General features: G+C 36.0%; 1 protein-coding gene and 1 long non-coding RNA gene across 2 annotated transcripts; both read right to left on the reverse strand.

The window, feature by feature from the left end:
- Positions 1-8,094: 8,094 nt before the first annotated feature.
- LOC126973654 (uncharacterized) lies at positions 8,095-11,228 on the reverse strand. The gene is made up of 2 exons (XR_007731397.1): positions 10,388-11,228; positions 8,095-9,029 (listed from the first exon to the last, which is right to left on the reverse strand). It is a non-coding gene; the product is annotated as an uncharacterized LOC126973654 (long non-coding RNA).
- Positions 11,229-14,434: 3,206 nt separating this feature from the next.
- Positions 14,435-17,019, reverse strand: LOC126973637 (uncharacterized). The gene is made up of 2 exons (XM_050820981.1): positions 16,175-17,019; positions 14,435-15,358 (listed from the first exon to the last, which is right to left on the reverse strand). The coding sequence occupies exons 1-2, from the start codon at positions 16,628-16,630 to the stop codon at positions 14,894-14,896; spliced, it is 921 nt and encodes a 306-aa protein (XP_050676938.1). The 5' UTR covers positions 16,631-17,019; the 3' UTR covers positions 14,435-14,893.
- Positions 17,020-20,923: the final 3,904 nt, after the last annotated feature.

Consider the following 20,923-nt stretch of genomic DNA (forward strand, 5'->3'; position numbering starts at 1 on the left):
TTTGACTGTCCTGTACGGAATCAAGATAAGCCATGGGCTCCACATGTTGCTTGTAGTTATTGTAAAAGGTGTTTCGAAGGTAAGCAATTTTTATTTAATTAAGCGATGAATCCAAAATAATAGACATATTAATTTTTATTTTTATATTTTTAGGTTGGTATCGAGGTGAGAAATGGTCTATGAAATTTGTAATACCAAGGATTTGGCGAGAACCAAAAGACCATATTACTGACTGCTACTTTTGTATGGTGAATCCGAGTAAAAGACGTAGAGGTAAAAATGCAAAACCTATTGAATATCCTGACCTCGAATCTTCTTCTGCTCCAATTGCTCACGACCTGACACGACCAGTACCTGAGCCACCAAAAAAATTATCGCAGAAAAGTGGCTCATCTTTTAGTTCTTATAAAAGTAATTCCGATAAGGAGTTTTTGCCTATACCTGAACAACCAAAACACTATCTCATTACTTCAGAAGATTTTAACGATCTAATTAGAGATTTAAATTTGCCAAAAAATAAAGCAGAGCTTCTAGGCTCTCGGTTAAAACAGTGGAATTTGCTTGATGATGTTAAGATCACGGATCAGCGGACTAGGCATGAAATGTTTGCAACGTTTTTCACGAAGGAAGATGGACTTTGTTTTTGTAATGACATTAAAGGTATGTTTGAAGCAATTGGCATACCCTGTGTCCCTAGCGAATGGCGTTTATTCATTGACAGCTCTACAAAAAGTTTAAAAGAAGTTCTATTGCACAACGGAAATAAATTTCCGTCTCTTCCAATTGCTCACTCAGTACATCTTAAAGAAAATTATGAAAGTGTCAAAATTTTGCTTGAATCTGTAAAGTATCGTGAGTATAACTGGGAGCTGATTGGAGATTTTAAAATGGTGGGATTTTTAATGGGGCTACAGGGTGGATATACAAAGTATCCGTGTTAATAGTGCTTGTGGGATAGCAGAGCGGATTCTAAACACTATATTCAACGGTCATGGCCTGTAAGAACAGAATTGTGTGTCGGAAAACAGAACGTCAAATTTGAGCCGATTGTTTAAGCGGAAAAAGTGTTAATGCCGCCTTTGCACATTAAGTTAGGGTTGATGAAACAATTTGTTAAAAAACTGGATGAAACTTCAGAAGCTTTTGGATACTTAAAAAAAATTTTTCCGAAGTTATCGGAAGCAAAGGTTAAAGCTGAGGTTTTTGTTGGTCCGCAAATAAGACAGATTTTCGCCGATGGAAAATTTCCAACGTTGCTGAATCGTACTCAAAAAGCAAGTTGGAACAGTTTTAAAGCAGTAGTTTCTGGAGTTTTAGGAAATAATAAAGCTGAAAACTACGAAAAGTTGGTTGAGGATATGCTTACAAATTTTAAGGCCATGGGCTGCAGGATGTCATTAAAAGTACATATGCTGCATGCTCATTTGGATAAATTTAAAAACAATATGGGAGCCTATTCCGAAGAGCAAGGAGAACGTTTCCATCAGGACATCATGAATTTTGAACGACGCTATCAAGGCCAATACAATGAAAACATGATGGGTGACTATATTTGGGGTTTATTGAGAGAAAGTAGCTATGAACATAAAAGAAAAAGTAAAAGTGTGCACTTTTAAGTTATTTTCCACTTTTCTGTAAGCTAATTTGATAGTAAAACTTAATAAAAATAATAAACATTTTTATCTCAATAGTTTTATTTTCAATCAAAAATTAAAATCCGAGATTTTTAAAAATTTCGTTCAATCAGTCTTCTAAGCACAATAGCAAAGTTTTTCATGCCATATATTTTTTTCCGTCTAATTACGACCTAAACTACCGAAATTTAATGCTTTGCAATCAAAGTCAAATTTCATGTTGACCCGTGTTATGGAAAAACTTGTTGGTTGGTCTGTTTTCCCTAATGCAGAGGAACATGTAAATGAGAAAAATCATGTTAACAATTTGTCAAGGCTTTATGTCATTATTGAAAGATATTTGCGCATTCGTCTTTTTTACAAACAACAATAATAAAAACAGCATTATCAAAGCGGCAATTACTCAGAAAACAAATACAGTTTACGAGTTTCTAAACTGATTAATTTTTTAATAATTATTTTTTCTTTTTCTTAATATGAAGACTATTCGATTAGAAATATTTGTTGATTTGATTGGTTTACTTTAGTTACACAGTATACAGATTCATAATTGTATACAATAATTAAAATATATATATTTTTACGTGTTGTTGTTTTCTTTAATTCGTTTCATAAAATAAACATTCCCGTACTATAACAATATTACATTAACATATAACCGGTTTAGTGCGTCACTTTTGACAGAGCGCTTGTATGAAGACTATCTTTCTATGAGTAATTATTCTAAGGGTTGATATTAATGTGAGTATGCTAAATACCAAAATACTCGAGGCTTGCATACAAAAAGTACAACATTTTATCGTAATTTATGTGCTAGTAATTTTCACGTGATTATCTTAACTGAGACGTGGTTAGTAAGTAGCATACTAGACACCGAATTATTTGATGAAAGGTACGTTGTATGGCGAAGAGACCGTGATTATGCATTAACGCATCAGACTAAAGGGGGCGGTATTTTAATAGCTACTCGAAGATTTTTTCGAACTTTCTGTAATACCTCAACCTAACTTTCACTCCAGATCTTTGGACATCCTTACTCGTCAAACAACGAAATGCTAGTGTACCTACTAAAATTCACATAAGTATGTGTATTATACTAAATTGAACAAAACCTAGGATTCACCTTTTCCCGACAACTATCTAATTTTTTTAATAAACTCCACATTATTATGTCTGAACATCCGGAGGATACGTATTTAGTCACGGGTGATTTTAATAGGGGTGACATTATGTGGTCGCCGTCTAATATCGGTGATAACACATTTCAGCCCTCGAATTACCACAGCTATCTTAACCCAACCAAATGTAATTTGGTAACTTTTAGCCATTTGCTGAAAAGAGAGAATGTGATACGAGTTCTTGGGGTGCACCATGATAGTAAATTAATATTGACATCATCACAGCCAAGGCGTGAAAGGCACTAGGATTTATATTGCGTAATTCTAAACATTTTAAATGCTCTAAGACACTTAAAATCTTGTACTGCACATTTGTGCGCAGCCATATGGAATATGCATCTGAGGTTTGAAATCCAGTGTACTCTACTTATGTTAAACGTTTAGAAAACATTCAGAGAAGGTTTGTTCGGCATCTATGCTTCCGCACTGGTCAATCCTATGACTCATCTGAATTTATTAATATTTGCAAATGGGCACCATCTGCTTCCTCTTGAACAAAGACGCGAAATCGCCGATTTAATATTTCTCATGAAGATGCCTATGGTTTTATTGACTGCCCCGAACTTTTATTCTTAATTAGACTCAGAACCCCTCTAGGCGGCTTAGGTTTAATCCACTTTTATATCTTCCTCTTACTATTACCAACTATAGACAAAATACATTCCTTTGGCGAGCAAGTAAGAACGTTAAAAAAATATCTAGGGATAATATAATCGATCTTTTCCAGAATAACTTTATGTCAGCGAAGAGCATGTTAAGCCGGCGTGTCTTTAATAAGTATTAAGATAGTACTTAAAAGTAGTACTGTAATGACACTAAATCTTTACTTGTGTATTAACTGATTTAATTATGTAATTATTTTAAATTGTGCATTGTATTTTAGTAGTATACTTATTGTTTATTAGAATATTTGAATTTAATTATTCTGTCACTACTGTTGGAGACCTATAATTGGCTCACAATTATGAAAATTATCATAAAATAGTTGTTAGTTGTTGGTCTTCCTAATAAATAAATAAATAGTCAGATCCTTTTTTACATACTTACAGATGTGTTTTATAGATTTTACTGAGTTACAACTCTCAACATTGACATAAGTCCCGAATGTATGGGATAGAACGGGATTGTACGGCCCTATCAATCAGTTGTCGATTTCAACTCCGTTGAGATTGAAAGTTTTTCCTCTGTCTGCTGGTGATCACATTATACTTGATACTTGGGATATCTGTCTTCTCCTGTTTGAGTTTCATACAGGGTGAATTTAAATTGAAAGATCTACATCGACCGTGAACCATGGTTGTCTTGATAACTTTGTAAAGGCAACTCAGATGGCGCAGATAATTTGGTCAATAGACTCTGGTCTCATTTTCTCTTCTAACCATAATAGAATATGAACATGAGGGAGTCCACTTTTTTGCCATTCTATTTTATCATATGCTTCACTTTCACATTAAAAACCCTAGCTACGATGTCATGTTTATCATGAGACTTTCCAGCCACTTAGGATTGCAGGTGAATGTTATGAATAAATCTGGCCGTCCTTAAAGACGTACATATGTCATTGCATCCTGAGTTCACTCATGCATATAACGGGGTTCTCCAGTAAAAGAAGAAGGCAACACAACCATTTTTCCCATCGGTGATAATTATTCATCATTTTTCGACAAAGCATCTTTCAAGTGAACGTATTTCTCACTTCTCAGTGTTTTATGGTTGTTACGAATGTAATTAAGTCTTTCAGTCTCAATTTTTGCGCACATATCAACTAAAAATTTATTTAAAAGATTGCGGAATCGCGGTAATTAGCACACTTCACTCTCACGCTCATTAATTCTAAAACTGTAAAATGATGAAGCAGTACTGTATATTTATCGAGAGACAGTTTAATCGTCTCGTCAAGTTTAGATATATTGGTGCAATAGATCATCTCCATAACAGAACAGAATATTTTAAAGCATCATATGAGCGGTGTGTTTCACTGATTTGCATTAATTTACTGTCTCTACTGTTAAGAACAATGTCTCAATTTAGAAATTCTGTTCAACAATGAGAACTGCAACTTCTATTGCCTGAGGAGCATTAAAACGGCCCTTATGTTCTCCAGACGGCTTTCTATCAGCTTTAATTATTAATATGAAGTCTTTTTGATTGTTAGGAATAAAATCCACAGTAGCCTTAAAATCCTGAAGATATTTGTTATGCTGGTGTAACAACTTCTGCAGTTGATGAACTAATTCTGGATAAACGCCAGGATAAATTCCAGAATGGATGTCTTTTTCATGACACTCATCACCAACAAAGCATAGTTGAAGAAAGAAGTCTTCTGGTTGGGTTCAGACATCAAGTAATAAACCTGTCCTTGAACTTTGAAAGTTGGCATAAAATTTCCTTCTCTTACCCCTTCGGCTCCAAAAGATGTCATTTGGAAACATCCATTATATCTACGGGCATTTTTCAGAAAATGTTCTGATAGATGGATCCTGACGAGTCGATAAACTGTAAAGAGGTTCAGGATAGGGGCCAAGCTTAAAAGGTTGGACTTTACCACTACTACAGCACATTCCTTGAGTCTCATCTTCCTATTTTAGAGCACGACTCCATTGACAAGGAGAACGTGGAACGTGGACGTAACGTAACAATTGGTAAGTAATTAATAATTATTATATGTTTATCATGTTTGATACAAATCTTTACATCATTGATCAATTATTGTTTGGCTCAAAACTTTTTTTTGGATAGCTTTAATTATTATATTATTTAAGAAAAGTAAAACTTTCTTTAGTGAAGGATATTTTCTTGAATGTAGAAAATTTTTTCTTGCTCTAGAACATCTGTCTTTCTGAATATTTTTTCATTGATAATAAAATTTTTATTTTTGAGTAAAATCAACTATAAAAATAAAAAATCATTAAGAATTTTGTTTTGTTTCTAAACAGATTCTGTCAAGCAGATTGACGGGATATATGTGGTTGGATGCACTACTATTGTGAAAATTTGAAATGGTCGCATTGATGCGAGAATGGCTTTTAAAGAATCACGAAGCGATCCTTATGGAATGGCACATGATCAGGCACGAAATTCATGGCAATTTCCTTGATTAGTATTAAAGTTAATTACTTACTTTGTTTAATAATTAACTATAATAATTTATTTTTATTCTCAATAGGGATCATTTAACAGGGCTCTTTATTACACCTTCTTGTATTTTAACGAATTTTGCGACACTTTATCCTCTTTGACCGAACTAAAATTAAAAAGATTGGCTGATGGAGAACGATTAAAATCTGAGTGGAGAAAAAAAAATCATAATTATTTATGATTCATTGCATTTTTTCGCGCGCTAATAACCGGCTGTGGTCTCATCGCCTCATACCCGCGGCGGATCTAAACGCATTCCGTTAACGACATCAGAGAGTGTCACATGTTTTCAATGTATTAACCATATTATACCTTTGTCTTTATTAAACCAGTGAATCAGTATTAACCAAATCTGTAATTTTTTAAATCGGAACACCTGGCTACTGAACCTTCCCTAACAGAGGTCCTACGACACGGATAAACATCGGAGACCATGAGAAGAAAAGATAAAATTACTTTAAATTGGTAACAAGAACAACGCCCGGTCACCGGCCACCAGCGGCCATTTTATGTTGGAAGTTTATTCATGGCGAGCGTTATTGTTCCGATATAATATATTTCTGTTGAAGCTGAAGATCACACACGCAATCGTTATACAATAATTTGTGAAGGAAAAGGAAGTCTATCGTATCCACATGGAATTAATTATGCAGTGGCATTAACATTGTGAGTTCGTTCCATAACATACCTACTCCTTTACCTTTATTTCTTTCATAGCATTTGAATTGAAAATTGAATTTATTAAATTATTGCGTACATAATCTATCTACTATCTATATTCGTATGTCAAATTGCTAGTTCATTCGTAAACGTCAGCCATTAAACGTAATACATAGGTACTTATTTGGTACATAAATAATCATAAGTACTAAAAATTAAGTAAAATTACTTATTACATTTAATCATCACATCTTTATATCTAACCATTACACCTATTAACTACTAAAACAGGTAAAGTTTCATTCGAAACGTAAATAATTGATGCCTTGTTTCCATTTTACAAGTACCCTCAAAATTAATACAATAATTATTTCGTTATGCAAAACGATACAATTAATATGTTTGTTACTTTAAATTAAGTGAAATCATTTGCTTTATTAATACTTTCCTCGATTTCATACCTTTCTATATAATAACAAATATTTAGCAATTTGCTTTTAGTATTTCTTATTACGTTTCAGTAACCGAAGTGCAGTGTGACGCGAGGATACCTATAGGTAATCGAACCGTTCACTCATTACCTCCGCTATAAGTAAATTAATGCCTTCGTGTCCTGGGGTCTGCGCACATTAATCATTTAAATATTACGTTCTTTTTGTCATTGCATTTTGTTTTGGTACAAAAATTCTTAGTTATTTTTAATTTAACATTTCGGTAAATTAAACAAATTTATTTGTTTGGTACTTCATTCATATATAACGTATAGTTGGTTGATTTAGTAAGTAACAGATCTAACTTAACAAATTAAGTATTTTAACTTATTTTAAATTAACATTTTGTTTTTTAACTTTATTATTTTCATTAATATTCATATAATAACACAATATGTCTACACTTATTGAATTAAAAATAAAGCGAGCATCCTATAAAGCCAAATTTACTCAATTTAATTCTTATTTAGGCTAAGCACTCACGAAGCGGTTTTCACCCGTGACGGCCGCGGTTGCGGGCCCGCAGCCTTTGTAGAATACAGATATTTATGTAAAAAATTAAAGCGCATTTCACTACACGTTTTACGCCCGCGGCGTGTGCGATTGATTGCGGGTCCCGCTGCACCGGCGGTCATCTTGTATCGGCGGGCGCGGGTCGCGGTCCCGCAGCCGCGCGTTCTGCGGTCGGTTGGCGGGCGACCGCGCGTGGACAGCGGGGGGCGGGGGGGAGGTTAGAAATCCGACGCCATTTTGCAGTGACTTGTTATTACTCGTTGCGTAGTGACGCGTTCGTGCACATTTGTCAACAAAATTGATATTGATATTGAAGTCGATCTACTAATTACTTTGGTTCAAGAAAGGCCAGTTGTATGGGATAAGAGCTTAGAAGAGTATAAGTATAAGAACTTGACACTCAAAGCATGGGAAAAAATCAGCGGTATTTTAAAATAATGATTTTGAAAATTTGGACGAGATAAATAAAAAAAAATATGGTAAGTATTATATGAGTTTATTTTTAAGGTACAATAATTAACTTTATTAAATATGTGACAATTGCCAGCTTAAGGCTCCGCTGTCACTCATAAAATATTGTTGAAAAACATCTCTAATGTTATTGGCTTGTCTTCCACTGCGTATTGATGGAGGTATTTGTATACTCTCAAGATTATGAGTAAAATCTTCTTCTCTAATATGATGGCCGTCTCGTTTTCGTACAAAATTGTGAAGTATGCAACATGCCTTCACAATATTAATTGATAAAGGTATTGATACATCCAATGCACGATTTAAAATTCGCCATTTGTTTGACAAAATGCCAAATGCACATTCACGTATCTTCGTGCTCTAGATAGGCGATAATTAAATACCCTTTTTTGTACACTCAAAAATTGACCACCATAAGGTCTCATAATATTTTGATGCAACCCAAACGCCTCATCGGCTACGAATACATATGGGACAGGTGGCAAAGTAGATCCGGGTAGTATTTTTTATTAGGTAGTTTGATAGAATTGCTATTAAACGCATTCCAAAGAGTAGTATTTAAAAAAATGATTGAATCAGCATTACTTCCCGGGACTCCAATGCCTACAAAAACAAATCAGTAATCCGCATAAAAAAAAACTACGGCCATTAACACAAATGAAAAAAAAATCTTATAATTGTAGTAAGTTGAAGCACTGTTATCTGGTTTAATTATTCTTATATGTTTGCCGTCTATTGCTCCGACACAGTTAGGAAAATTTGCGTACTTGTAAAATTTTTGGCTGATTTCTTCTAAAAGTTCTGTAGTGATTACCGGAAAACATTCAAACATTAACACCTCCCATAATTTTTCACATGTCATTCTTATAATTGTTGATATAGTTGTGTGCCCAATTCTGAATGTGTAGTGCAAATCGTGCATTGAAGTCCCACTTGCTAGGTATCTGAAATAAATAAATTTACTTAATTACGTATATATTTTTTCAGGTAACATGATTATTAAAAAATGGAAAAATATTAAAGATTGCTGGATGAAAACCAACAAAAAAGTTGTAACGGAAACAAAATCTGGATCGGGAGCTAAAATAACTAAAAAGTACATATATGATGATCAGTTACAGTTTTTGAAGAAAAATATACCTATTGATAATACCTCCTCAACCTTAACAAGCGGTGCTAAAACTGAATAAACTACTAACACTACTACTGTTGCATCACCATCAGAAGGTTTTGCTACACGTACCACCTCAGATTCTTCTCAAGCAGGTGTTAAAAGAAAAAAAAAAGACGACGCCGAAAAAGCAATAATAGAGATGTTGTCTCAACGCGAAGATAGACATTTGTCATTTTTTCGAGGAGTTTTGCCTTCATTGCAAAATTTTGATGAAGCAAAAACAAGACGATTTCAAATAGCAGTTCTACAAGTTATTGATAATCTTGCTAATAATCTTCCAGCATTGCCATCTTATCAATATCCACCATTTAATTATAGTCAAGAAAATATCGGCTATCGTACCTATTCTACTTCTGAAAGCAATACTACCCAAAGTCCACAAAATATTCCATCAGTTTCTTCAGTCAATACTAATTTGTCAGATGATGTGTATTTTCAATAAAGAAACATTTTCAATTCAAATTCAAATTCAAATATTTTTATTCAAAATAGGATTTATAATCACTTATTGAACGTCAAAATCTACCACCCATTCAAAAGAGACTGCCTCAGACCTGAGAAGAATGGGCGCAAGAAACTCAGCGAGCATTTTTTTTATATAAAATATGGATTACAATGTAATATCGTACAATAAACATTAATAATTAAAGAGCCTGAGGGTGTTCGCTTTAATCCCAGTCCGTGGTGTCATTAAGAAAATCGTTTATGCTATAATAACCTTTCCCACACAAATGTTTTTTAACAATTCTTTTAAATTTCGTAACACATTTGTTTTGTACATTTTCTGGGATCATATTGTAGAAGCATATACATCGCCCAACAAAAGACTTACTAACTCGACCCAACCGAGTAGTAGGCATAACAAGTTTATGTTTGTTCCTCGTGTTAGCATTATGAATGTCACAGTTTCTAGAAAATTCCTCAATGTGCTTATGAATGCAATATTACCACTTATTTCATTAACACCTGACGCAAAAAATGGGGTACCCCCTATGTGTATGTGTGTGAGTGAGTGTGTATGTTCGTACGTGCGTGCATACGTGCGTGCGAGTTATTAATTTATATGGGTGGTATGCCTGAAATAAATGTTTTTATTATTTATTATTATTATTATTAAAAGAAACTTACATATCTTAATGTCACTGCCAACATTTCCTCTGGTGATATGGGATCTCGCATATTAGTATGTTGTTTTTGAAGAGCAGTTTCTGTTTTTCTTAAAAATTCTAAATAACTACATACAGACATTCGAAAATAATTAAAGAACTTTTCTTCATCCTTCTTTAAGTAATTAATAAGAATAACAAATAATCCATAACGATCTCTTTCCGCAATCAGTGGATGTGTCCAGAACCTTTTAGGCCTTCTTTTTTTAATTCTTCTGTGAAGGAAGTATAACGCAACAGCTCGTTTCTGGTGTGTGTCCATGACGGTCTGGAACTAAACTGATCGTTTAACCGCCCGTCTTGCGATTATCAACCATCACGTTTGCGAGCGATAATCGCAACCGCGACGGCTGCGTAACCGCACAAAACTCCGGTCTCATGAGTTTTGAAAATAAAACTCCATTCCGCCACCACGGCGGGCACGGGTGAAAACCGCTTCGTGAGTCCTTAGCCTTAGAGACCATAACTACTTGTGAAAAGCCAAGTAAATCATAAATCAGTGATCTAAACCTTAGATTATCTAAAATAGAAGAGTGGTATGGTGAATATGATGTTTTACAGATTGAAATAGAAAGTTTTCCAAATATTTCAGAAATTGAGTGTGAAAAGGAGTATCAGTATCGTGAGAAGTTTGAAATTGAGTACTTCTCGACAGTTGGCAGCGTGCGAGAATTGGTGAACAGGTTTACCGCTGCGCAGCCGGGCAAGGACCACCCTGGGTCGGCCGACTCTGTATCTGGTACTGAACTTATGGCAGGTAGGGTAAACCTAAAGTTACCGACGATACCTACCTTTTCGGGTCGCTATGATGATTGGTTGAGATTCCATGATACCTTTATGTCACTTGTACATTTAAATGATAGCATACCGAAGATAAATAAATTTAATTATCTGCAATCATCATTGAAAGACAAAGCTGAAAACGTTATTACGTCCTTAGATTTCTCCACCGATAATTACGACATTGCATGGCAGTTATTGTGTGATCGCTTTCATAACAATAAGGTTTTGATTAACAATCATATTCAGGCATTATTTGATATTGAGCCCATAACGAGAGAGTCATCTCTTGCGTTGCGCCACGTGATCGACACCATTAATAAAAATCTTAGATCACTTCAAACTCTTAACATTAGTACACAGAACTGGGATCTACTTATAATTCACATGGTTTCTAGTAAGTTAGATAGTTTTACAAATAGGTAATGGAGAGAATATATAAACGAACTAGACAAAATGTCAGATTTAGAAAACTTTATATAATTTTTGAAAAATCATGCAGAACTACTAGAAACAAACACACATTAAACGCAGACATACTGAACTAATCAGGTCACGTGCACTTGTTGTGAACTCAGATATTCAAACACAACGTTCATATACGTGCCCATACTGCAAACAAAATCATGCCATTTACCAATGTCCTAAATTTAAGGCTTTAGCTGTTCAAGCCAAAATAAACAAAGCAAAGCAATTGAAACTTTGCCTTAATTGTTTGCGTCACGGTCACGAAATTAAACGGTGTAGGTTTGGTCCATGTCGAGTCTGTGCTAAGTGGCACAATACTCCATTACATACTGCATCATGCATAATGTAATACGTCAAAACAGTCTGGTGCTACAAGCTCACACATCACAAGCGAGAAGCGCGCCATGGTGACGACGCCTGTGCAGCAGAATGTCGAGTGTCGCGATTCCCATTCCATCAGTGATGATGATCCAAAACAAATTAATGTTGGCTTGTCATCCACTCATTATGGTTACACTCTTCTGTCAACAGCGCTCATCGACGTTCTTGGCGGCGACGGTAGATGGCACGTTGTTCGTGCACTCCTTGATAACGGTAGTACGTCAAATTTTATTACTGAAAAACTTAGTAAAGTACTAAAGCTTCCTGTTCATACAACTTCACTATATCCTCTAGAACGAAAACGTACAAAAGAGATATTTCGTGTTTCATTATATCACACATAACTCAAATGCTACCTGCCACATATTAAACATACCCAAGAACATAATACGCGCGCACGTCGTGCGTTACGAAGTTCATTCAGATCATTTATTATCTTAGTAAAAACAAGAAAATAGTGTTATAGAATAAATACATTATAAAACAGTTATGGATCCAAGTTGTAACATCAATATGGAGCGTGGAAGTCGCCTCAAGTCGAGTGAAGCACAAGTTGTCGATCGTGACAGTGAAGTGATAAAAGAGTTACTAGAGTTTAGGCAGGAAATGAATGCTCGTTTCAAGGAACAAAAAAAGGATTACAACCTTTTACAAAAAAGGTTTACTACTATGGAAGCAGAATTAAAAGAATTGAAAAAAGTTATGCAGGTAGATCGAAAAAACATTAATAAAGTCGACATGCTAGAAAATAAATCAAAGCATTGACCGAAGAAAATGAGATCCTTAAGACCTGTATAAGTACTAAAAATTCAAAGTCTAAATCTCAGACCGCATCTAACGAATTGGAATCACCTGAACCATCATTTGTGAATGCCGTTAAGAAAAATTTAGATCGGAAGACTGTGGAGTGTATGGCCACGAAATCAGCAGTGGAAACTAGCTTGATTTATGATGCAGAAAAGCAAAAAGGCAGGCAGGAAGTGGACACGGGTTTTGGTAGTAAATGGACAATTGTAAGTAAAAAAAAAAGAAGTAATTACCCCAACAGTCACGTAAAAAAAGGAGAAAGCACAAATGCGAGAGAAATTCAAGGTACGGAGCGTAAAAAATATTTACTAGTATGGCGCTTGCAAAAGGAAACTACAATGGAAAGCTTGGAAACCTATGTAAGGAATCTATATAGGGAAGAAGTGCCAATAAAAGTAGAAAGGATAAATCATAAAAATGAAAGAGATTATGCCTCATTCATTATAGGTGTACCAGAAAGTAAATATGAAAAATTATGCAATCCCGAAAATTGGGCCGTAAATATCGAGTTTTGTGAATGGGTGTGGTTTCGGAGACCGTCAAATAAATCAAAAGTACGGTAATAGACCTTTTGAAATTTTTTACCAAAATGTAAGAGGACTCCGAACCAAACTACAAGATTTTTACAATGGCGTGTCATCAATAATGGCGGATTTATTTGCCATTACAGAAACAGGCTGCAATGAATCTATTTTGGATGCAGAATGAGTTCCTTCTAAATACGATATACTACGATGCGATCGCGCGGACGGCCGCAAGCAGGGGGGCGCGTGTCTCGTGGTCACACCGCGTATTGAACTGCGACGTGTACCAGTTCCGTGTGAATTAAACATCAACGCTCGCGCATTCGAACTTGTTTGTGCAACAGTTTATTTGCAAAAAAGATTCCTATTTACGGTGTGCGTTATTTATATTCCACCGAATAGCAAAGATAGTGAAAACATGTTATTATTTAAAACTATTGAAGAGTATTGTGACGCTTAAGCATAGTTTACACGGAGGCAACACTGGCTGCCAATAAGACTGGCAGCCAGTGTTGGCTTGGTATTGACCTTGTGTAAACAGTTTTTCAAGCCAAGCCAGCGCTGGCTGCCAACGCTGGCGAGAATAGAGCGCCCGTCTATTTTTCTAGCCAGTGACCTCCGCCCGCATACCCTTCGACCCCCGCGCCAGTCACTGGCGAACGTCCGTACGGTGTGTGTACTTTGTTGTTTTGTTTGGAATTTCTGCGACAAAATGCCGAGAAAATTCAATGAAGAGGATACTTTAAAATTCGCACAACTTTATAGAGAGCACGAACGCTTGTGGGATAAGCGTTGCGATGCATATAAAAATAAAGAAATGCGCGCTTCGGCACTAGAACAACTTCGTGTAGGAATGAATATAGAAGCACTGACTATCGACGAAGTTAAATAAAAAATCAAAAGTATTCGAAATACGTACTACTTGGAACTCGACAAAATCGAAAAATCTACAAGATCTGGGGCTGCGGGAAGCGTTTATAAGCCAAAAGCAAAATGGTTTGATGAATATGATTCGTTTGTAAAGCCGGTTTCTATTAGGAGAAAAACCATAGTAAGTAAAATCACATTATTATTTATTTTAAACGAAAATTACATTTAAGGAAAATTATAAAGCCACTTAAAGACACACGCATAGGTACTACAACAAAAGAAGCTCGTGTAGGGATTTGTCCGTTGTCCGTTTCAATGTAGATTTTCAAAGTGGATTGTTAATGTATGCTATTTAATTGACAAGGAACTCTTCCTTCGTTCTTAAACATATTTTTTAAAACTTCTCTTCTCTCTCTTGCTATTTCTGCTGAATGATTGCTACCTTGATTGCCAATACTCTGTAGGGCATGTATTTGGCTCCTCCATGAACCGGGCAGAATATTTCCCTGTTCATCTTCCCTATCAACACAAGTAGCGGTGATGTATGACTGTGATTTCTTTCGTAGCAAATTATGAAGGGCACAACAAGCACAAACGATTGCATCTACTGTTTCCAAGTTAGTTAATATTGGCTTTTCTTATACCCGGAATCTACTAACTAAGATTCCAAATACATTTTCGATTATGCGTCTTGCCCGAGATAACCTGTAGTTAAAAACTTTTTCTTCTGTACTGAGGTTTACACCTGGATACGGATTCATTAAATAAGTCTTTAGTGGAAATGCCGCATCTCCCACGATGATTCCGTTGTCAGGTAATAAGTTATTTTCCAGGCCTTGGTATATAGAACAATTTTTAAAAACTCCTCCATCAGATGCGCTACCACACGCACCGACATCTATGTACGAAAAACAGTAGTCGAGATCAGCAATAGCTAACAATACGACGCTGCTTGTTTTTTTATAATTTAAGTATAAACCTCCACTTTTAGGAGGAGCTTTAATTGTCACATGTTTTCCGTCTATACAACCATAACATAAGGGGAAATTCCATCGTGTTTTAAATCCCCTTTCGATGTTTTTCCATTCTTCTGCGTTTGGTACCTGTAAAAAAGGGTAGTAATGAAAGCGGCCTATTTAATACCATTTTTAGTCATCAAAAAAAATCTATAACATTACAATTATATAAATTTGTTTTGTATAATTACAGGACAACATGAATACCCCAAATAGCAATGAATCAGGATCATCGAATAGCAATGAACCAAGACCATCGTTGGTTCGCTCTGAAAATGGGTTAGAAAATGAGTCTGCAGAAGAGACACCACGATTTACCCCACCCACAAAACCTAAGCGGGGCAAGTTATCACAAATATCTAACATGATAAATGACTTAAGGGAAATTAACGATAACACACAATACGAAGAAACAGATCTAGATCTATTTGGAAAAAGCTTCTCAGCACAAATGAAAAAATTGACAGAGGAACAGGCAGTCATTGCTAAGGAAAAGATACAGAGTATATTGGCTCAATGCATGCTCATAGATATACAAGCCAAGAATGCGTATCAAATGCAACGATCGGTTCAGCAATTGCAAAATACGCTACCTACTAATTGGAATTCTACACAAGTTCTTCCGAGCTACACAGTACCCCAATACTCTCTGGAAACACCTACAATCTGTCCTCCTCCAGATCCCAGTCCATCGACATGCTCTTCTTCGTGTTCCCAGTATACCACTGATGTCTTATCCCCAGAAACTCCATATAATTATGTCAGTTATGACGAAAGTGTAGACAACAGTGATGCCATTCAACAAGCATTCAATAACGCTTAAATCACATTGTCATGTTTGTTGTATTTTGTAATAATGTGTGCCTTATTATTACAATTTTAAGTAAATAAATAAACACTTACCTTAATATACTGTTTTAATACTTTATAAATTGTTCGACAAACTTCTGGTATGAATTGTGATATAGATGGTTTAGAAACATGGTAAAAATGACTCAAGCTTCGATAACTCATTCCTGTTGCTAAGAACGATAACGTTACTTCTAATTTTATTTTCGCTGGTAATGCATTTCTCATCAGAGTGTCTTGGCGCTGAATCGAGCTCTGTATAAGCGAAAGCAACTCATCAAAGTTTTCAGCAGTAACCCGCAACGCTAACCTGTACTCAGAAGGATCTTCTAATCTTAGTTGTTTCAGCAATAAGGCAGAAGCTCCAGTTACAGGTCTATCGCTTAACCATTTTCTTATCCAAAGTCGTTTCGCTCCCTTGTTTTCTAATATATCAATCAACTCTTCTCTTAATAGTGCAGAGATGTTTTTTAAACATTTCTTTTTCAACAGCCTTTGCCGCGTATCCATTATTTTTTTAAAACGTGTGCAGACCCGAAGAAAATATCCGTAAATGTATGACCTCGTCTAAACAACAAGGGCCAGGCCAACGCTGGCTTGTCTGCAGACTGGCGCCTGCATTACTGGCTCCGTGTAAATTATGCTTTATAGTGATGTATTAGTGATCGGAGATTTTAATTTGTATTCACGTTCTTTAAACATTGTAAATTATTACGAATACTTTCTAACGTATTGTGGGTTCACCCAGTGCAACAAAATAGGTAATATTAATAACCGGCAGTTGGATTTAGTGTTGAGTACATTCGAAGGAAGTAAAATTAGTGTATGTGAAGCGGATGAGCCGCTGGTCGCCGTGGACCCTCACCATCCGCCGCTGCTCGTGTCGGCGCAGCCGCGGGTACGGCCTTTTGTCACGATGGCTAGCTCTTCCTACATAAATACAACCGTAAGTACCAATACTATCGTAGAATGGAATTTTAATAAAGCAGATTTTGTGTCGCTATATTCTAAAATAGGAAACGAAGATTGGAGTGCGTTATATAATTTAGGACTAGATATGAGTGTGATTTATTTCTATGAGGTTCTAAACTCCATTTTTGATGACTGTGTACCGAAGAAGAAGCAAAGTAATCACATATGCTCTAGGTATAGTTATCCAGACTGGTACACTAGAGAAATCATTCGAGATACAAAAATTAAAGCCGCGCATCACAAGCGTTATAAGGCAAGCAAATCAAAAACAGCTTACGAAGCGTTTAGTTATTATAGATCGAAAGTAAAATACGCGATTGTATTGGCCTATGATCAATATCGCCAGCGGGTTCAATCGAATTTAATAGAGGATCCAAAGTCCTTTTGGAACTTTATAAACAAAAGTAGGGCTAGTGTAAAAAGTAAATCTTTGATTAAAGGCAATGGGGAGGTGATGACTGCACAGCAAAACGTGGATGAATTTGCGGATTATTTTAGATCAGTTTATATCCAGCAGAAACCAATTTTAGACGTAAACCTAGCAATAAAGGAAGCGAACTATGACAACGAAGCTGCAAGAGTTCACATTGGGGAGTTACAGCTAAGTGACGTGCAGAGTGCGCTAACTCAACTTAAGCCAAAAAAATCGGCAGGTCCTGCGTATATACTTCCATATATATATTAAAGGATTGCCGACTGGTGTTGGCGAAGCCACTACTCCATATTTACAACTTGTCTTTAAAAGCAGCTATATATCCCGAGTGCTGGAAGATTAGTCGTGTAGTTCCGGTACCCAAAAGTGGGGGTAGCAGTAGAGTAGACGAATATAGACCTGTGGCAATCTTGCCAGCAAAGGTTTTTGGGTCAGCAATTCAAGTGCGTCTTAGCACAGGTACAATGTTACTTGTCAGATGCTCAACATGGGTTTAGACCGCAAAGAAACACCACAAGCAATCTATTAACTCACATGGTAAATATTATTCCAGTAGTTGATGGTGGCGTACAGGTCGATGCAGCCTACTTTGATTTTAGAAAAGCATTTGATCTAGTCCATAACGATGTGCTGATAAAAAAGTTAGGTGGATTTGGATTCACGCCGCAACTATTAAACTTTATGGCCAGCTATATGGCTGATAGACAGCAGTATGTAAATTATGCTGGACATACATCAAGCCTTATTTTACCAGATCCGGTGTAATTCAAGGCAGTAATATGGGTCATTTATATGGTCCATTTATTATGATGATTAATGATCTTCCTAAGGTAGTTCAGTATGCGAAGTGCTTGCTCTTCGCCGACGATCTGAAACTTTCATTACCAATAAAAGAAAAGAATGACTGTGAGAAATTACAAAGCGACATCGACAGGGTTGTAGCCTGGAGTAAATATAATTTATTGCAGTTTAACACCTCAAAATGTTTAGTTATTACTTTCTCCAAATCTCGTAATCCAACATTATTTAACTACCACGTAGACGGGGCGCAGATGACCAGGGTATCTGAAGTCAAGGATCTTGGAGTGATACTTGATGCCAACTTGACGTTTCGTGATCATGTCACTAAGGTTTGTAAGAAAGCTTTTAGGAATCTGGGGTTTATATTACGTATGGCTGGTAGTTTTTCCAATATTAAGGCAATTATTAATTTATATAACGCTTTGGTTAGAAGCCAGTTAGAATGCAACGCCGATATCTGGGCTCCTCATGAAGCCAATACAGCGAGCTGAGGGTAAGAAGGGACCTGGCGCTGATCTCATATCTATTCAAAGTACTTAGAGGGAAGGTGCATAATGCGGATATATTGAGTAGACTGTATTTTGTTGTTCCGGATAGGTACGTATGGCGCCGACGTCAGCCGCCGTTGCTGATGGTGCCGTCCGCGCGCACCAACTTGTTAAGCCAGGAAGCGGTGACGCGTACTATTAATGATATAGCCTCACAGAAGGATCTGTTTTGTTGCACTCAGGGTGAATTCACGAGAGTAGCGTTATAAAATTTAAGGATGTAAAAAAGTGAAATATTGTATGTACCTCTATCGCATTGGAATATACTGTAATGATAGTGTGTATTATGATAAAATAAATAAATGAATAAAAATAAAATAAGTTTAGCTAATTCAGGCTTTAATACACCGTCCGAAATCGACATGTTGCTAAACGCTGATGTTTTTTGGAATACATTGGAGAACCAACGCATTGCTTTAGCTAAACATCGACTGATTCTTAGTAAAACAAATTTGGTTGGTTAGTGTCTGGCGCTATGCCTACACAACATTTGGATACACAAAATACGCGCGTTAATACAGTCCATTGCAATTTCTCAGATAAAGTGGAGCTTCAACAACAGCTTAATAGATTTTTTGATTTAGAATCAACACCTTTCCATCGTAAAATAACAAAAGCAGAGAATGAATGTGAAAGACATTTCGCTACGACTACTAAACGTCAAAGGGACGTTTTGTTGTCCATATTCCCCTTACACAGTCTCCTGAGGTGTTAGGCGATTCGTATGAACAGGCATTAATATGACTGCAGTCATTAGAAAGAAAATTTAAACGTGATCCATTACTCAAACAAAAATATTATGATTTTATGCAAGAGTACATTGACCTCGGCCACATGTCTGTAAATATAAATAGCTCAAGTTTGACTTACACCAACTTTTGTCAAAGTTTTGAAGCAGGAAAATATTGCCATTCACCATCCTCTTAAAGACCAATGTGACACTTGCTGCAGCTTTAAGTCGGGTAATATTTCACAGACTGAGTACGATGATCACATTCTTAAGAAGAATGAAGCTCGCCAAGCAAAGAAAGATGCCAGAGGTTTGGCAAATGATAAGACGGTGGTGATAACGGTAGATGTTCAAAGTGTTTTGCTTGCACCTAAGCTGTTAGCGAGTGCGGTATATTATAAACTAAAATTACAGTGCGATAATTTTACTGTTTATGACACGAGAACCAAAAAAGTTACGATTTACTTTTGGCATGAAGCGGATGGTGGCGTGACCGCTAATGAATTTACTACTTGTTTGATTGATTACCTTAACAACTAGCACCTGAAACTGAACGAGTCATTGTGATTTCTGATGGATGTGGACATCAAAATCGTAACCGTATTCTTTCCAGTGCCTTGAGCGACTTTTCTCAAAGTACAAACATTGTAATCGAGCAGTTGTATTTAGAAAAGGGCCATAGAATGATGGAGGTGGACAGTGTCCATTCAACTATTGAACAGTACATCAAACCTCCCATTTATGCGCCTAGTGATTACGTGTATCGAATGCAGCAAGCTCGACCAAAATACCTGTACGATGTTAAGTCAGTACATTACGAGTTCTTCCTTAATTATGAAGAACTCAAAACAAACTTCAAGTCTATACGTCCCGGCAAAAAAAGGGAGATCCTGTCGTGGTAGATATAAGAGGACTTAAATATTTGCCACAGCGAAGGCCAACTAGGGTCGAGATCGCGACTCCAGAAATTTTATATTCTCAGTCACCAAAAATCACTGAAAGCAAATTCAACCATTTACAGGTGCTAAAAGCTGTCATGGATAAGGATTATCATCCTTTTTGTGATTCAATTCCATTTACTCCTGGCACATAATATTTAACTTACTACGTTTTTCAAAACTACTTTATTAAAAGATTTGCTCGTTTTTCAAAACTACTTAATTAAAAGATTTGCTATCGTATTTTTTAGTTTTATTTTATTTCCTTATAAAAACTCCTATGTGACTACATTTTCAATTTCATTAATTTTGTGAATAGTTAAAAGATCTTATTTGCAAGAAGAAAACACAAAAAAAAGCAAACTATCTCCTATGTAACAA

The sequence above is a fragment of the Leptidea sinapis genome, chromosome 29 (assembly GCF_905404315.1).
Source record: "Leptidea sinapis chromosome 29, ilLepSina1.1, whole genome shotgun sequence".
NCBI classification, from domain to species: Eukaryota; Metazoa; Arthropoda; class Insecta; order Lepidoptera; family Pieridae; genus Leptidea; species Leptidea sinapis.

Bases quoted from the DNA above. Each gene is read 5' to 3' on its own strand.
- LOC126973637 (XM_050820981.1), bottom strand. From the start codon at position 16,630: ATGGATACGCGGCAAAGGCTGTTGAAAAAGAAATGTTTAAAAAACATC. The intron at 15,359-16,174 runs GTAAGTGTTTAT...CCTTTTTTACAG, and splicing joins TATTAAAACAGTATATTAAG to GTACCAAACGCAGAAGAATG.